Source organism: Oreochromis aureus, linkage group 22 (genome assembly GCF_013358895.1).
Source record: "Oreochromis aureus strain Israel breed Guangdong linkage group 22, ZZ_aureus, whole genome shotgun sequence".
Classification (NCBI taxonomy): domain Eukaryota; kingdom Metazoa; phylum Chordata; class Actinopteri; order Cichliformes; family Cichlidae; genus Oreochromis; species Oreochromis aureus.
The window spans coordinates 2,656,610-2,674,970 of NC_052962.1; the positions used below are offsets into that span (position 1 = coordinate 2,656,610).

General features: G+C 42.2%; 1 protein-coding gene across 1 annotated transcript in view; it reads left to right on the forward strand.

Moving 5' to 3' along the window:
• The window catches only part of LOC116335010 (thrombospondin type-1 domain-containing protein 7A-like), a 255,565-nt gene that overhangs the window by 150,413 nt on the left and 86,791 nt on the right, over positions 1–18,361 (forward strand). Inside the window, exons 12-18 of the mRNA XM_039605075.1 lie at positions 1,420–1,614; positions 1,767–2,033; positions 7,710–7,888; positions 8,014–8,019; positions 8,211–8,344; positions 13,029–13,182; positions 17,841–17,982. Of these exons, the coding sequence (XP_039461009.1) occupies positions 1,420–1,614; positions 1,767–2,033; positions 7,710–7,888; positions 8,014–8,019; positions 8,211–8,344; positions 13,029–13,182; positions 17,841–17,982 (1,077 nt within the window). The remainder of the gene's footprint in view (positions 1–1,419; positions 1,615–1,766; positions 2,034–7,709; positions 7,889–8,013; positions 8,020–8,210; positions 8,345–13,028; positions 13,183–17,840; positions 17,983–18,361) is intronic.

The window sequence follows — 18,361 nt, forward strand, 5'->3', positions numbered from 1 at the left end:
AATGATGATGTGATTTGAGACTGTATAAATAAAACTGAACTGAATTTAATTAAATTGATTAGTTCAATACAACCCTTTTACTGTGCACCCTTTCACTTACAAAAGGCATAACCATGTTTTGGATATTAAACAGAAGTAAACAGAGATAACCTTAAATAATGACAATTTGAAAAAAAAAGTTCTGCTATCAAATCATGCCCATCTGTATTTTTCTGTGACAGCTGGAAAGATTATATATTAGGGTAGGTTTAAAAAATCGATTTAGTTGAATAAAACGATATCGATTCATAAAATCCTGAATCAATTTTTAAATATAAATAAATGTAAATAAATAAATGTATTTTGCCAGAAATGCCAGAATCTCAGGTTAAAGCTCAGAAAACTGTGTCAACAACCGCCAAACAGCTAAAACAGCAAACTATTAAAGAGCAGGTAAACGGATTCTGCACAAAGATGTAAACACAAAGTGTGGATCGTTCACCCGACGGCACGAACACAGAAGTGCCATCGGGTGCTGAAAGCCGACGTCTCACAGCTTCTGAAGCTGCAGGTTTCATCACTCTGACCAAAATTCACTGAACCAGCAGCAAAAGAAGATCCAAACTCTGCTTCACATTTGAGAAACATTGTCATGAATTCTCCATGACTTTGGCTTTTACTTCCTACACAGCTCTCTTTCTCAGTGTACTCAGCGACCAGTTTACCATCAAAATCTCTGTTTTCTGCATTATTCGCTTGCTTTTTACACACTGGTCTACTATTTTGTACCGCTGTTTCTTGGTTGTTGTTTTTTTTTTCCAAAATGACCTTCGACAAGAAAAGCTTTCTGCTGTTCAGTACTGAAAAAACCTTTACAAATGATGCTAAATTGCAAAATGCTTAGCTGTCTCTCTCATCAGACCTCTGTAACTTTGCTTTGCTTCACTTCAGCAGCATCAGGTAATGTTCATATGTTGATATTGTTCATGGTTTTCTTCCATTTTTCTATCTACTGAAGAATATCTTTAAGGGGATTTTCTGCTATAAAAAGCCAGGCCAGGAAAATCTCCTTCATGTTGTTCTGTGTTTTATCCTCACTTACTTTGACACAAAGGCCTCTGCTGTGATGCTCACACCTCTGATGAAGTCTCACAAGTGTCAGCTTTGTTTTTATACATAGATATAAAGACATAGACATGTACTGATAAATGATAAGAATTCTAATATTTCTGACTGACTGAGTCAAAATTGAAGTGAATCTAATCAGTTACAGAAATCGAAATTGATACCGTGCCCTAATAGTATATATAGTACTGTAAATCTGATAATCAAATCCATTAGTGATAGTTCACATTATCGTTTATACAAATGGTGTGCCATTACAAAAACAAAAGTCCATTCTTGCAGAACTCCGTCATTCCTTTTTTCCCCCTTCTTTAGCTGTTTCATGCCGAAAGCAGGATGGTGGGCAAGCAGACATTGAAGCTTGTCTTAAGTTTGCTAGCTCCATGCCATCTCTCACCCAACCCTGTCAGGTGCCCTGCCAGGAAGACTGTCAACTCAGCAGCTGGTCCAAGTTTTCTTCCTGTACAGCAGATTGTGTGGGTGTCAGAACCCGCAAAAGGATGCTAGTAGGTGAGTGGCCGACTTCCAGAAACTTTAGTGTTAGTTCACCAGATGTAAAACCATATTGTTACTTTTCTGTGTGTGAAGGTCACCACATTGAACCCTTCACCAGTGGAAAATTCTTATAGATGATAACCATTTATCTTTTGCTGTTTCTGCAGGGAGAAGTAGAAAGCATGACCAGTGTAAAAACAACCAGCTGTATCCCCTAAGTGAGACCCAGTACTGCCCATGTAATAAATACAATGCCCAGCCTGTAGGCAACTGGTCGGACTGTATCCTATCTGAGGGTGGTCGCATGGAGGGTCAGCTTGGCATGAAGGTACAAGGTGACATCAAAGAGTGTGGCCAAGGGTACCGCTACCAAGCAATGGTGTGCTATGACCAAGACAACAGGATAGTGGAGACTTCTCGATGCAACAGCCACGGTGAGTTTTCTATGACTGAATAACTAAATTATGGAGTTAAATCAGGGCCATAATGTTTGTGTAGTTAAAAGAAAAATTTGAAATCGAAAATATGTAAACTGAAAGCAAAAGTCACATTTTTAGAGTGAACTTTGAAAAAGAAAGAGTTGGATTTAAAACAAAATCAAACGTTACATTTTTTCAGATTCAGATCTTTTAAATTAATGTACAAAAAAAAATTCTTCAGGTTCGGATTTTTCTCTCAGCTTCAATTTTTTTTTTTTTCACTTTCAGATCTCTATTTTTCAGTTACAGACTTTTGGCCCTGTTTTGGCGTGGTGGGCGTGGCTACACAGAGAGGGGCGGGGAATCATGAGTGACAGCAGACCGCTGCAGGCTCAAGATGGTCCATTTTTCATGTTGCCTTCAGGAAACCTGGGAATGAACATAATTTATCAAACACCTCCTGCACTGTATTATTTGATAATGTTTAGAAAACATGTCATGCATAACTGCTAAAACTCAGTTACTAAAGCTCTTTCAAGCAGTAATGTGTACAAATTACGCCGTAACTGATCAATTATGAGACATTTTCCCAGCCACTACGTGAGAAGTGGTCATTTCCCATGCTCTCAAAGTAGCGCGCGTTGTATCGGGTGGGGGCTGCTGTTAACTTGTCCCTCAGTGAACGATGGCTGTGTCCCAATTCAGGGTATGCACGCTTGAAGTACGCACACTACGCGTACTACGTACGGTGCGTACTACAAGTACGGGAAGTGCGGAAGTGAGAGGCTTGTGACGGTCTAGCCTTCGTCGTGCTGTTCAGGTTGCCTAGCAACCATGATACTAACCGCGAGAAATGTTTCATACAGCTTTGTGTGACAGAAATGAAGGAGAAAAAATGTTTTGTTGGTCATTCATTTTTGTCATGACATCACTTTGATTAGTTGAGACCACAGGACTGTAAAACATGATAGTTGGGCTTCATTTCTGTACTGAACAGTCATTTCAAGATTAGTTAGTAAATAATAATTAGCTAATGTTGTTCATGAGACTAAAATCATCTCACTGTGGTAATGTTAATATAATATGGACAATATTATATGTATTGTCAGATTATATATATATATATATATATATATGAGCTTGAACTCTGGGTCAAAAATGCAAGTAGCAGTTATTTATATTTCCTATCACCTTAAATCTTCACTCAAAGACAAGTATCTCTGACAGTGTATATACAGATGTATTATATATAAGAGACAAACATTGTTCTTTCAATATGTTGGCATTACTAAATTTGGCTCAATGCTTACATATATGTGTAAAAAGAAAATGTACGAGCTGTGATAACTGTTTCTGATAGAATGAAGATCAGACTGATATATTAAATATTCCTTTATTGGGTGAGAAAATCAGACCATGTCAGAACTGCTTTAAGTCATACAGAATAGATATCAGAGCCTTAAACAGGCTGACTTCTGCTAAATGGGTCAAACTGGGCAGAAAGTCTACAAACACATAACATCCTTATAGAATATGATGTAACACTATAGATCAACTTAGCTCAGAATATATAAAGCATATAAACAATTACAGCAATATGATGCAACAAACACAGCAGTGCTACTAATCCAAAATACTCAAAGCTTCATAGAACTGAAACAAACATTTATTTTTAGCTCCATTCTGCTGCTGATACATACTTTAGGTTTCTGAATATTAAACTTGTTGCTGCCTTTCATAGTGTGTAACTTGAAGGCCCTGAGTACTTTCTCCCACACTGAAAACACTGGGATGATAACATTATTTGAACATTACCTAATAAGACTGATTCAGCACAGACAATTAGTTATGTTAGACTTTTCTAGCAGTCCTTCACAAACAGGGAACAGTCTGTCGATTCTCTCCATCTGTCAGTTGCTGCTGGCTCTTCCTCCTCCTCTTCCTCACACACTGCTGAGTTTGTCCTGGTGGATCATCAGGGGTGCAAAGCCTCACAGATGATGTGCAGCAGTGGGTCCCTCAATCTGTCCTCACTCTGGACACTTGCAGTCGTCACACATGGAAATCAAATGTGTGATAAGCTGCAGGATTCAAACACAAGTGTAACTTATAAATATATGTTCATACTTTTATTCCACAATCAGAGAGAAAGAAACAGAGAGAGAGTGCAGGACAGACAGACAGGTGACAGTCTCAGGTGTATACACTGCTACAAAACAGCACAAGAGAAGGAGGATTTAGTGTTTGTGTTATTACGAGTGCTAAACAAGAAGAGTTCCCAGATGCTACAGTGGACACATGTGTGACTCCTGTGATTAAAGCATCTTTCTTTCAGCTTAACGAGTGAACCGTCAGCTTGTTCAAACACACGTTAAAGTCCGTTTGGCTCGACACCACCGAACAGAGGCAGCAATATAACATAGCTAACATTAACAGTGCAGTGAATCCTGCTTGTGCCGTCATATTCAGGACTGCAAACCGAGCAGCATCACTGACTTTCAGCTTGTTGTGTTTGTGGATATATGACTGACTTTAATTATCCATAAAATCATCACATTCTCTGTAAGATTAAGGTCAACTATATATATATTTAGAAGTAGAGGCTTTAAAACCAAGTTACCGCTGAAAGTACAAACATCGCTAATGTCACATAACTTTGCCGACATGTGGCCAACAGTAATGTTTTAATGTTCTTAAACATTTGCACATAAATAAGTGACATAATATTCAGTACTTACTTTTGACAGTTCACTCTTCAGCCGCTCCCTTCTGCCGTATTTTGCGGCAAAATTATCCACACCCACCGCCACGCTATGGATTGTGGGATATATGGGGCCCTGGCGTGCACGGACCACGCTTGATATTTGGGGAAATCGACGGCACATTTGGAGTATGCATTTGAAGTACACTTTGAATTGGGACAGCCGTCGTCGCGTGGCGGTGACGTAATCGCACTTGAAATGCGTACTTCAAGCGTGCATACCCTGAATTGGGACACAGCCATCGTTCACTGAGGGACAAGTTAACAGCAGCCCCCACCCGATACAATGCGCGCTACTTTGAGAGCATGGGAAATGACCACTTCTCACGTAGTGGCTGGGAAAACGTCTCATAATTGATCAGTTACGGCGTAATTTGTACACATTACTGCTTGAAAGAGCTTTAGTAACTGAGTTTTAGCAGTTATGCATGACATGTTTTCTAAACATTATCAAATAATACAGTGCAGGAGGTGTTTGATAAATTATGTTCATTCCCAGGTTTCCTGAAGGCAACATGAAAAATGGACCATCTTGAGCCTGCAGCGGTCTGCTGTCACTCATGATTCCCCGCCCCTCTCTGTGTAGCCACGCCCACCACGCCAAAACAGGGCCAAAAGTCTGTAACTGAAAAATAGAGATCTGAAAGTGAAAAAAAAAAAGTTGAAGCTGAGAGAAAAATCCGAACCTGAAGAATTTTTTTTTGTACATTAATTTAAAAGATCTGAATCTGAAAAAATGTAACGTTTGATTTTATTTCAAATCCAACTCTTTCTTTTTCAAAGTTCACTCTAAAAATGTGACTTTTGCTTTCAGTTTACATATTTTCGATTTCAAATTTTTCTTTTAACTACACAAACATTATGGCCCTGATTTAACTCCATACTAAATCCCCAAGGTGTCACATTAACACCGTTCCCCGCAGAGCAGGGGTCTCAAACTTAAATGAGCTGTGGGCCACTGCTGACACTGTTATCTCATTGGAGGGCCACTTTAGTGTTCAAGTAGTACAAAAAAACTAACCAAACAAACAAGAAAACACCCACAAATATTTCTGAAAATGTAGTGTTTTTTTTATTTTTATTTCAAATATTATATAACAAGACAAAACTGCAAATGTGAACACAGTTTCTTTTTCTCCCTCTTAACTAACTGAAGCCTTTCATTGAACTACCAAATAAACACATTGGTGCGCTCTTTCTGGCCAGACACGTAACAGCACTTCTGCTATCATTTTGTTGGTATTTAACAAAATAAAATGACAATTGAATGCGTACTATCGACCTGTGAATATGTGCCTTATATGTGTGTTCAGGGGGTTGGGAAGCTCATCTTGTAACCGGAAGGTTGCCGGTTCGATCCCCAGCTCTGTCTGTCTTGGTCATTGTGTCCTCGGGCAAGACACTTCACCTACCGCCTACTGGTGTTGGCCAGAGGGGCCCATGGCACGATATGGCAGCCTCGCTTCTGTCAGTCTGCCCCAGGGCAGGTGTACAACTGTAGCTGCCTCCACCAGTGTGTGAATGTGAGAGCGAATGAATAGTGGAATTGTAAAGCGCTTTGAGGGTCTCGAAAAGCGCTATATAAATGCAATCCATTATTATTATTAAAACATCACTGAATTGAAATGGATTTCACAGCTCTGGGGAAGAAGCTGTGTCTCAGTCTGGTATGTTCCTGTAACGCTTTCCAGAAGGAAGCAGTATAAACAGTCCATTGCCAGTGTCAGTGGGGTCTGCAGAAATATGTCTGTCCCTTTTTTGGATCCGTCCAGCATACACTGAGTCCAGATGTGGAAGTGGACTTCCCACAATCCCTTGTGCTGTTTTCACCTCTGCTGCTCTCTCTACTTGACAGGGTTACAGCTAAATGTTGGAGATGTCAGTTAGCTGCAATATATATATTTGCATCTGCTGATTATTCTAAAGACAATGTTATTAAGTGTTCAGTCAGTGAACCTGTGTAAATTGTCTTGGTTGTCATATAGACTGCCTATGTTACTGATTTGCATGCTTACATCACACAGTACTCTGCAATGAGAGTACTAACCGGTACCAGAAAGAGAAAGAAAGACTATATGTCTCCCATATTCAGCGGCTTTCTTTAAATCCAGAGTAAATTTTAAAATGCTTCTCTCCAAATAGAAGGTCTTGAATAATCAGGCCAAGACCTCAAAGTGGCATATCACCCTAATAGAGCACTTAGTTTGAAATGGAGAGACCATACCTTACTGGAAAAAATAGAGAAAAGTAACCATCACAACACAACTTCACTACAACCTCGAAAGTTGTTCTGACTTTATTAGATAGTGAAGTAAGGGAAGGCCGGCCAGAGCCATACGGCAAATGGCCGCCTGCTCATCCCGGTGAGCTAAGCCACCGCTATGAAAATACTATGTTTAACCTAAGTTTTTGCACACACATTTAACACGCGCATAGAGAAGCTGTCGATTTACCAATCAATCTACGTTCCTTCCTCACCCATGGTCACAAAATAATAGGCTTTAGATACAAGTGACAAATTAGTTTCCTTCGAAACCCCCCCCCCCCCATCAAGTTAAGGCGATTCGGTCATCTGACCAGGATGACTCCTGGATCACTTCCAGATGTCTTACCAGGAGGAGTCCCTGCTCATCAGCCCATCAGATGGATGGACCATTTTTCACAAACATATATCTTGAAAATGATTGGATATATGAAACAAAAATTTTACAGCAATTTAATGTGTTCAAACTTTGGACCATAAGATTTTTGTGCAAACCAGAGATGGTTGAGCAGAAGGCCCACAGTAATTTGAGACTGAATGACCTGGATGTCCAATAATAAAAACAGACCATTAAAATCTATTTTGTCATACACCTTCCCAAAACTGTGTACAGCCAAGATGTGGTCAAATATCTTGCTCTACTTTTTTGTTATGTGACTGGTTACAGGGTATATTGAGGAAGCCTGCATCATCCCTTGTCCATCTGACTGCAAACTAAGTGAGTGGTCCAACTGGTCTCGCTGTAGCAAATCATGTGGCAGTGGGGTCAAAGTTCGCTCTAAATGGCTCAGAGAAAAGCCATACAATGGTGGCAGACCTTGCCCTAAATTGGACCATGTCAATCAGGTGAGAGAGGGCTCACTTAAAGTGTTACATTCTAGCTTTATACCTATTTTTTTTGGATAATAACCTAAACAATGCTATTTTCTGTTGTTTCCTTTTCTTCTTTGACAAATGGATTCCACTTACAGGCTCAAGTAAGTAGGCTGCTGCTTTTTGTAATTATTTCATAAAGTTAGTTTTGTTATTTAGTTTTATTATAATGTATGATTTTCAAACTTAAGAAAAACTGAGTGGAGGGATTTAAATTTCTCATTTTTTGACACATTTCCTCTTTGACATCAGGCAGCTGTGCCTGTAGGGTAACTGGTGTTTTTATGTGCATCAGGTCTATGAGGTGGTGCCTTGCCTCAGTGACTGTGGACAGTATGTGTGGGTGGCAGAGCCTTGGAGTGTGTGGAAAGTCAGCAATGTGGACCTGAATGACAACTGTGGTGAAGGTGTTCAAACCCGAAACGTCAAGTAAGATAAACCGAATCATGTGTCAGTGTCTCTGATCTTTAGGTAGAGTATTAAACGGGTGATATTCTTCCTTTTGGAGGATAAACAGAGCTGAGTGTTTGCTTGTGCTGAATTGTTACAAAGTTATTAAACAATTAAAATTGTAGTGCATGATGTTATAACCAATATATACACTATATTGCCAAAAGTATTCACTGACCCTTCCAAATCAGTGAATAGAATAGAAATATCCTTTGTTGTCCCTCTTTGGGGAAATTCAGGTGTTCCATCAGCAAAGTGACAGGCAGATGGAGCATGCAGATTCACACAAAAGTAACAAATGTAAAATAAAAAAAACAAGAAATAAGAAACTCTACAGGGCAAATTTACAACATTCAAAAAAAGATTACTGTACAGTTATTAAAAATAGCATACTCAAATTCAAAGAAATGTGAAAGTGAGTAAGATAATCCTTTTAAATATATACAAAAAGTGCAAAACAGCAGAGATGTGAACAACTTATTATGTTTGCTGGGAGCAGTGATGTGTATAAAGTCTAACAACTGCCGAGAGGAAGAACCTGTGATAACGCTCCTCTGTGTACCTTCGATGCAGCAGTCTGATTCAGAGTCTTTATTGTCACTGTAGCAATGAAACACAGAAGTTTTGGCGTGAGATATGTGAAGACTTATCAAAGTGTCTGAAATGTAACATTCCAGCCTCCCCTTTAGTGTGCTTGCTGAGCAACTTGGATGAGGTCACTGCAGAAATAAACACAGCCCACATTGTTTTTACAGCCCTATGCATTGCCAAGAAAACGGTCCTCCTTAACTGGAAAAATAAAAATAATCTTAATTCTAATCAATATAAAAACCATCTAATAGATCACATTAGTCTTGATACAGCCTCTGCCACCACATTTGATCAATCCCTTTGGGCTCCTTTGATCGGCTTCATCACCTAGTGGGGTGGGGGTCATGGTTTGGTCCTGCCTTCGCTATTGTGGTTGATGTGGAGGTTGGGATGGGCTTAGGGCGCCAGGAGAACCCCTAGAGACGTTATCCCTGGAGGGCTCAACCCGGGGTTGTGGTCATAACCTGGTTAGTGGCTCTGGTCACTCTTGGAGGTGTTCTCTTCGTGGCTGCGTGCAGCGGGGCTGGGGATGGTCTGTACTGGCGGACGAGGTTACTGGCCTGGTGGCCTGGTTGCCCCTGAGTGGATCCGGGGCAGGCGGGGGGCTTGGGGTTCGGGGTGCTTCGTCTCCGTGATGGGGCTCTGGCTGGGCCTTGGGGCTTCGGTCCTCGTCGGTGTGTCGCCGAGGTTGTGGGCGGGGTGGGTGCGCTGGGGCTCAGCCCGGCGCAGGGGGCCTCTGGTGCATCGGCCTAACTGGGGGCTCTTCAACTGGCAGGAGGTTGTTCCATCCTTGCAGAAGTCCACTCTGCAGGTGGGGAGAGACACAGGAGAGGTGGAGAATAAACCTAACCTGGGTGTCTGTTGTCTTGTGTAGTCTGGAGATGATTGAATGTTGGGGTGGGTATAGTTTCCTCTGCGGTGGGGTGGGGTGGGCTTCCCAGGTCCTGTGGGGCTTAGCGGCGCTGCTGCCATAGGCCCCGGTCTGGATGGGCCTGGGCTCCCTTGCCTTGGTGGGTACTAGAGGACGGGGTGCCTACTGGGGTCAGCGGGGAGCTGGCCCTAAGGAGGGGCATCTTGCCCTCCTTCTTTTCCTCCCATCCCGGCTGCCTCCTCTTCCCGCTCCACCACACCCACCCACACAGGTAGGGCCTTGGGGTGCGGGTGTGTCACCAGGGTGCAGGGAGGCATTCCCCCCCTCTGTCCCCTTCTGGCCACCCCTGCCTCAATTTTATTTCACAACTTAGACATCCACATTATTCACACTCTCATAACACACACACATATATATATATATATAGGGCCTTGAGGGTGACCACGTTAACGGCGCCCAGAGGACGGTTTGGGTATTCAACCCTACCTCTGGCGCCGGTGCCCACCTCTCAATTTTAAATCCATGTAGACATTGAGGGTTCTCGGGAGGGCCGTGCTAACACCTGCTGCTCTCTGGCAGCAGCACCATGCCCTCCCTTGTTTTAAATGCACTTTAGAACAACACGCAGCAACACTACACATGAGCGGGAGGAGGGAGGTATGGGGTCTTCACACACCCCATTCTCTACTAGCCATCGGGCGGGGGCTGGGAGGAGGTGTTGGCTGTCCGATTGGCCTCCCCCTGCTGCTGCGGAGCCTGGGGCGGTCTGCTTGCCTCCACCCCGGGGAAAGGGTCACATCTCTTGGGTCTGGTGCCGTTTCCCCTCTGGGGGCGAGGGTACCTGGACCCGGGCATAGAGTATGTTTGGGGAGTATGATTGTGTGTACATGTCTATGTATGTCTATCCTTACGTTGGGTGAGTGCTGAGTGTTTGTATATGTGTGCATGAGGGTGGGAAAGCATGTTTATGTCTGTGTGTGCCTGTTTGTCTGTGTCTATATGTCAGGTCGGGTCTTAGACTCCACCTCCCTGGTACTCCCAGGCCCTCCAAGTGTGGAGGCCTATCTCCCCTCACCACACTCCCTGCTGGTAACTGATGCCCTCAGGGGTTGGTGCATTGGTGGTTCTTGGTGTCCGGGCTGGGCGCTCAGGTATGCACCAGCTCACTCCCGGTGGCTACTTGGCGGGCCTGGTGCCTATCGCTCGGTCAGGCCTCTTCCGGGCAAAGGGGCCCTCGGGCCTCCGGCCTCGGGCCTGCAACTCGGTTCACTCTGGCACAGCTGGATTCCGGCAGAGCCGGCGGGCACGCCAGTGCAGCCCCCTCTGGCTTCTGCTCCGTGGCTATTGGGTGACCCCTCGTCTGGGGATCTCCTCAGCCCTTCCCAGGAGGGGTGACACGGATGCCCCTCCGGTGGTACTCCTTGGGCTCTCGCACTCTGGGGCCTCTGGATGTCTGGAGCCTGGATCTCCTCCATGCCTGCTTCATGCCCTGGGGACGGGGCTATGGGCCTCCACACCCTCTAGCAGACCGTTACATGGGGAAACCTTTTTGTATACAAGCGTTGATCCACACAGGTGTGCACACGGGTGTTCACTGTTCAGACATAAACTACACCTTTCTTAGCTGCTACTTCAAAGCACATTGTGCGCTGTCTGTCCCTGCGTGCTGCACAACAACTTTCAATATTTAGTATTTACTGCTGTTCACACTTAGCTAGATTAACGTGATGGTGTTGTGTTTAGTATGTTGCTTTGTCTTTGTTTGGTTTTTTTGCTTGTCTTCTCTTTTTCTCTCAACAGGTGATCCAGGAGATTTTTTTTTTTTTCTTTCTCTTTGTCTTTGTAAGTGCCCTTTCTCACTGTCCCTTTTCCCTTCTGTTTTTCTTTTCCTTCCTCTCTTTCTTTTTCCCTTTCCTATCCCCCAGTCATGTCTGTCCCATCTGTAACAACTGAAAATAAAATAAATAATAACAACTAAGTTTGATCAAATGGACCAATACGGCAATGCCATGATGATCCATTTGGCAAAATAAATCCATTTGGTATCCTTGTTGGTCTTCAGACAACAATTCTGACGGCTAAAGAACCAAATGGGACAGACAAAAAAAAAAAAAAAGCAATGAAACACTGAACAGAATTGAGGCGCAACTCTCTCACTGCAAAAGAAGAGTCACAGTCACTCAATAAAATTTAAATTAAGTTAAAAAAATAGAAACTATATATAAACATATGTCTATAAACAACAAATACAATTGTTTCAATTTTGCCCTAATCCCCATTTGCTGGTGTTGATGTAAATACCAGCGGTAAACTGTAAACACGGTAACATTAGACGGTGTTGTAACATTGTAAACAGTGTACATGGAAGCTGTATTCGATCACATTGTCTGATTATCTTAGCAGCATGTAGCAATGTGATGGCTGAGGGATAAAAGCTCTTCCTAAGTCTGTCTTTATGGATCTTAATCATCTGGCTAAAAGCAGACTTTCAAACAGGTCATGATCAGCGAGTGATGGATGTTGAGGGATTTTCTTAATGTTCCTGAGACCACTCTCAGTGTGGGAGTTGTGCAGTTCTTTAAGTGAGGGGAGTGGACAGCTCACTATCCACTGGGCGACCTGTATAACCCTGCGGTGCTTTCTCTTCTGTGCTACTGTGCAGCTGGAGAAGGATTCCAGGATACTTTCTACTGTGCAGTGATAGTAGGACACAAACAGTTTCTCAGAGATGTTATTCTTTCTGAGAACCCTCAGAAAGTAGAGTCTCTTGTGGGCTTTCTTCACTACCTCAGCAGTGTGCGTTCCCTAGGTCGGGTCCTGCCTGATCATTTCACACATAATGTGCTGATGGAATTTAGAAAGCACAGATTTTAAATCCACATGGTTAAAGTCCCCAGCCGGGACTGGCCTTCGTGTCCATTATCAGTGTCTGACCTCACAAATGTGCTTCTTGAAGAATAGTCAAAAATCCCCATCATATGGAAAGTCTTCCCAGAAGAGTTGAAGCTATTATAGCTTCAAGGATGGGTCAACATAATGTTAAACCATTTTCATTAGAAAAAATATTTTTTGGCAATATACACATCTGGTTTAATATCCAGATATTTAGCTTTACAAAGACTATTAGACCACATGTATTTATGTTTATTAACAGCTTTAGTTAAAGTGAAACTAACTTTTGCTTCAACCTTTTGTGACCAGGTGTATGCTGAACACTATAGACGGGCCCTCTGAACAGGTGGAGGACTACTTGTGTGACCCAGAGGAAATGCCTTTGGGGGCCCGCAAGAGCCACCTGCCCTGCCCAGAAGACTGTGTGTTGTCAGACTGGGGAGCTTGGAGTCCATGTCCACTGGTAAGGATGGCATGATGATGGCATGGCTTTTTTTTTTTCTCTAAATCTTACATTATTTCTGACATGTTGCCTTTATTATATAGTGGATAGTTGAAAACAGAGTTAAAGTAGTGGTTTTGAATTCAGAGATCTAGTGAAGGTAATAGTAATAGAGGAACCCCTCCTGTGTCAGCTAAACCCGCTCTTCATGCTAAAAAGGCACTCTGTGAATATGTACATATGTTTGTTGATGGGTGAATGTGTCTTGTGGTGTAAAGGCAGTTTAAGAAAGATGAGCATGCTGCATAAAGTGAATTCTAATTTCCCATATGTGTAAATAGATTGAACCCAGCAACTTTAGAGTTTTAAGACTTCTCAGCCAATCAGATTGTCTCGTATTTCTTTATGGCTATTGTGTAATGAAGTTAAAAACCATTACATTGGATACAGTAGTGATATAGTTTAAAGCCTTGCCCTGCTTTGTAGCATCATTTTCAGATTCTCAGTGAGTTATCTTAATTACCAGATGAAAGTCAGCGATTATTGACCCAAATTGTTTATAATCTAACAAGTTACTATAATTAACTGATGAGACTGGTAATACAAATGTTCCCAAACTTTGCACAAAAATGAAAAGAAATTTAAATGAAAAATAACTGTGGATTAACTCTCTTATTTCTAAGTCATCATAGGTGGTAATCTTAACCCTATATTTTGAACAAGGCCAAAATTTCACTCATTATTACAGTCCAGAATGGGATATATAGTATGTAGTTCCAATTAATTTACCAATAGGAGAGAAGATGAAAATCTGGCAGCCAATGGTGGGAAAAAGTAAAAGCGCAGCACCAACATGAGGAGCTAAACAAGTTGGAAATTAAGGTGCTTTTAAACCAGTCGAGACATATACTCTCACCAGCATATCCTGGGTTAGAATAGGGCTTGCTCCCAGTTGGACTTGTCCAGAACATCTCACCTAGATGATGCTCAAGAGGTCAGATGCACGAAGGACCTGAATTGGCTCCTTTTGATAAGGAGGAGTAAAGGCTCTAATTTCAGTCCCTTCAGCATGACCAAGCTCTAACCCTATTTCTAAAGGAGAGCCAAGACACCCTTCAGAGGAAGCTAATTTCAACTGTTTGTATTTGTGATCTCATTTTTTAGTCACTACCCAGAGCTTGTGCTCATAGGTGAGGGTAGGAAAATATATTGCTCAGTAAATCAAAAACTTCTCTTTCATACTCAACGCTCATGCTACAGCAGTAGCATTGCTGTATATGTTGCACGAATCCATCTGTCAGTCTCCTTCTACATTTTTCCCTCTTTAGCGAATAAGGCTCTGAGATACGCAAACGTATGTACTTGGGGCATGAATTCAGCCCCACCCCAGGATAGACAGTTTAACTTTTCCCAGGTGAAAACAAAGGATTCAGACTTGGAGTTGCTAATTCTTATCCCAGCCACTTTATACTCAGTTGCAAACACCCTCAGTGTAAGCTTTATGTAACTGCTTAATGACACCAACAGAAGCAGCATCCAAAAGTCCAAGAAATGCATGATATGATTACAGAATCAGCCTGCAACCAAGTGTGTCCCAGTGCCAAATGCACTTATGAAAACTCTCATGCTTATTATAGACAACCTGTGAACAACAAAGAAGTCCAGGGACAGCGCAACGCTCAGGTTTAGGTTAGGTAGGATGTTGCTCCCGATCACACTCCACCAGGCTTCAGTGTCATTGCTCACATGAGTGCTGAGGTCCCCAAGGACAACAAATCAGTCCCCACATGGGGGACCTTCAAGCTATCAGCCAGGCACTCCCAGGCTGTGTACTCTGAGCTGATGCTTGGGGCATAGGGAAAAACAACAGTGAGGACCTGTTCTCTTACCCCAAGGTGCATGGAAACATCCACTTGAGAAAACTACCAGCAAAAAGAAGTATACCTACCCTAGTTCACTACCTCTTACTGAATGCAACTCCAAAGTGGAATAAAGATTAGCCCGTCTCCAGGATACTAGATCCAGAACTTGAGCTGTGTGTTGAGCTGAGCCAAAATAAATCCAGCTGGTATTGCTCAGTGTCACGTATTTTTTTGTATGTTAATTCAATTCACTTTTATTTATATACCGCTAACAAAATCGTGTCAACACACTTTATATAGTGAGACCTATTAAATCCGGTTCTTTTGTATTCTTTACAGCCAAAAAAGGACACAGCTCAGAAGTGGTCTTATTAGTTTAAAATGATCTTTAATTTTACATATCCGAATATGGAGACCCAAGCACAACAAACACAACCTCACGTCTGAAGCACAAACAGGAAGCCTAGTTATATTTATATACTTCATCTAGACGTCACCCACACTTTAAGTTTCAATCAAACAGCCTAGTTGGTTTCACTTTCACTTCATTCTAGCTGCAAAAGCATGCTCTGCAAAAGCCTGCAGTTTCCTCTCTGCACTTTTTGGCACAGAGTTAGACCTTTCTTCTATAAAGCAATATGACCAGCAAATACACATTCAGATTATAAATTTAAACCTCAACAGACCCTACATTATTTAAGAGAGAACCACAATGACCAATCGCCAAGTGCTTACTCTATGTGCAAGCACTTGGCGATTGGTGGGAAGTAAGTGCCCCTTTTCAACAGGAGCTCTCTGTCAGAACCAGACTGCAGTGACCAACTAAGGGTCAAGGGAAAAGAAGAGACAAAAGGTGAGGATAGATAGACCACTAATAACAAACAGGACAAGACAGTTAACAATGTGCAAAAGTGCCATATAAACAAGTCAGGACTGAAAAGAAGAAAGAATGGAAGGAATGAAAGTCCAACACGAGTCTAGTCTGAGTGGTGTTCAGTTAACAACCTCCAACTGAACACCACAAAAACTAAAGAACTCATCTTGGACTTTAGGAAGGGCAGAGCAGACCCGGCCCCACTTTACATTCACGGGAACTGTGTGGAGAGGGTACACTCCATGAGGTTTCTGGGCGTGCAGATCTCTGATGATCTCTCCTGGACTGCAAATACCACGGCGGTGGTAAAAAAGGCCCAGCAGCGTCTCCACTTTCTGAGAGTGCTCAGGAGGAACAACCTGGAGGAGAGGCTGCTGGTGACATTCTACAGAGCCACCATAGAGAGCATCCTAACGTACGGCATAACAACATGGTATGCAGGGTGCTCAGCTGCAGACAGGAAAGTACTGCAGAGGGTCATCAACACAGCCCAGAAGATCACTGGCTGCTCTCTGCCCAGCCTGGAGGTCATTGCAAACTCTCGGTACCTCAGCAGAGCTGGCAATATCATCAAGGACCATTCTCACCCCAGCAATCAACTGTTTGAACTATTACCGTCAGGCAGACGGTACAGGTCACATAAAACCAGAACAAACAGATTCAGGGATAGCTTCTTTCCCAGAGCTATCACCATTGCAAATAAGCACAAAAACAATTGAACCTGCTTAGCCATACCATACTGTCACTGTCATTATATTAATGCTGCTATCCTGTAAATATCATACTTACTTTTGTTTGAGTACTTATGTTTGTTTTATTGTACCTTTTATATCTTACTATTTTTTATTTATTATATTTATTATTGCATTTTGCACCAAGGGAGTGGCACTCCAATTTCGTTGTACCCTGTACAATGACAATAAAGGCTATTCTATTCTAGACGTAGAGCAACATAACAAAGGGATTTTTGTTATGTTGCTCTTATTTACAAAAAATCTAAACCTTTAAAAAGATAATAACAACAGAAAAAAACGAGTCCACAGCAGAGGGACTGGATAGCTAAACATTGTACTTCCCATTCTACTTTTGGAAACTCAAGAAACCATAGGTACCATAGGTATGGTAGGTGAATGTGAGTGTGGACAATTGTCTGTCTCTATGCGTACCCCACCTCTTGTGTTAATGTAGCTGGGATAGGCTCCAACCCCTCATGACCCTGAATTGGATAAGAAGAGGAGATTGGATGGATGGATGGATGGATGGATGGATGGATGGATGGATGGAATGAAGCAAGGAAAGAAGGAAACCATAAGTAAACAAAGTGCTCTTTTGGGATGTCATGGAGCCTTGATCATATATTTTGAAGAAGGCTGTGACTTATATTTTTGGGAAAATGTGAATAGATTTTCCTGTGTGCCAATTAAAATGATCATTTTCTCAGTTCTCTGTTGCCAAAACTTGGATTAACTGTGAAATAAAAACAATATTCTGATTGCTGAGGGTTAGAATTACAGTTGAGATTATCACTGATGGTGACTTTGACCTCTGAAGGTGAAGATATGAATTAGGCCTGATCATTCAAGACTTTGTGTGTGAAAAATGCAGTTCTCAAATCAGGAAGACATTTCCCCAACCACAATAGCCTTTCTCATAGTTTTAATCCAAACTGCTAGTGTTTCAATGCAAGATATGATGCACTTCTCACTTGAATCTCACAACTCATCAAAAGAGTTCAAATTTCAGTCAAATTTCTTCTGTCTGTCTGTCTGTCTGCAACATAGGAACATCAAAAGGCTTTATGTCCCATGCTTTTAATGTGTGGTAAATGGTAAATGGCCTGTATTTGTATAGCGCTTTACTAGTCCCGCCTAGGGACCCCAAAGCGCTTTACACATCCAGTCATCTTATATAAAACAGTCAGAACCTTTCCCTCTGCTTTTCAGCCATGTAGTGAGAACAGCACCCGGGAGAGGAGTGCTTACCCGCTCCGACAGCCAGGAGAAAAGAAGGAGTGTCCTCCCACTAAAGAGACAGAGCCATGCAAACTCAACAGGAACTGCTTTCACTACACCTACAACATCACTGGTCAGCATTAACCTGTTCAGATTTGTTTCCAAAGAAGTTGGGATATTATGTATGCTCATAAAAACAATGAATGCAAGTCAATGAAATTCTGTACTTAAAGCAGGGGTCTCAAACTCTAGGCCTCGAGGGCCAGTGTCCTGGAGGTTTTAGATGTGTTGATCCAACACAGCTGATTTAAATGGCTAAATTATCTCATCAACATGTCTTAAAGTTCTCCAGAGGCCTAGTAATGAACTAATCATTTGATTCAGGTGTGTTGACCCAGGGTGAGGCCTGGAGTTCGAGACCCCTGATTTAAAGACACGGCATGGTGTAGTGTTTAGCACTGCAAATTCAAAGCAAGAACATCCTGGGTTTAAGCTGTTCAGTGTCCTTCTGT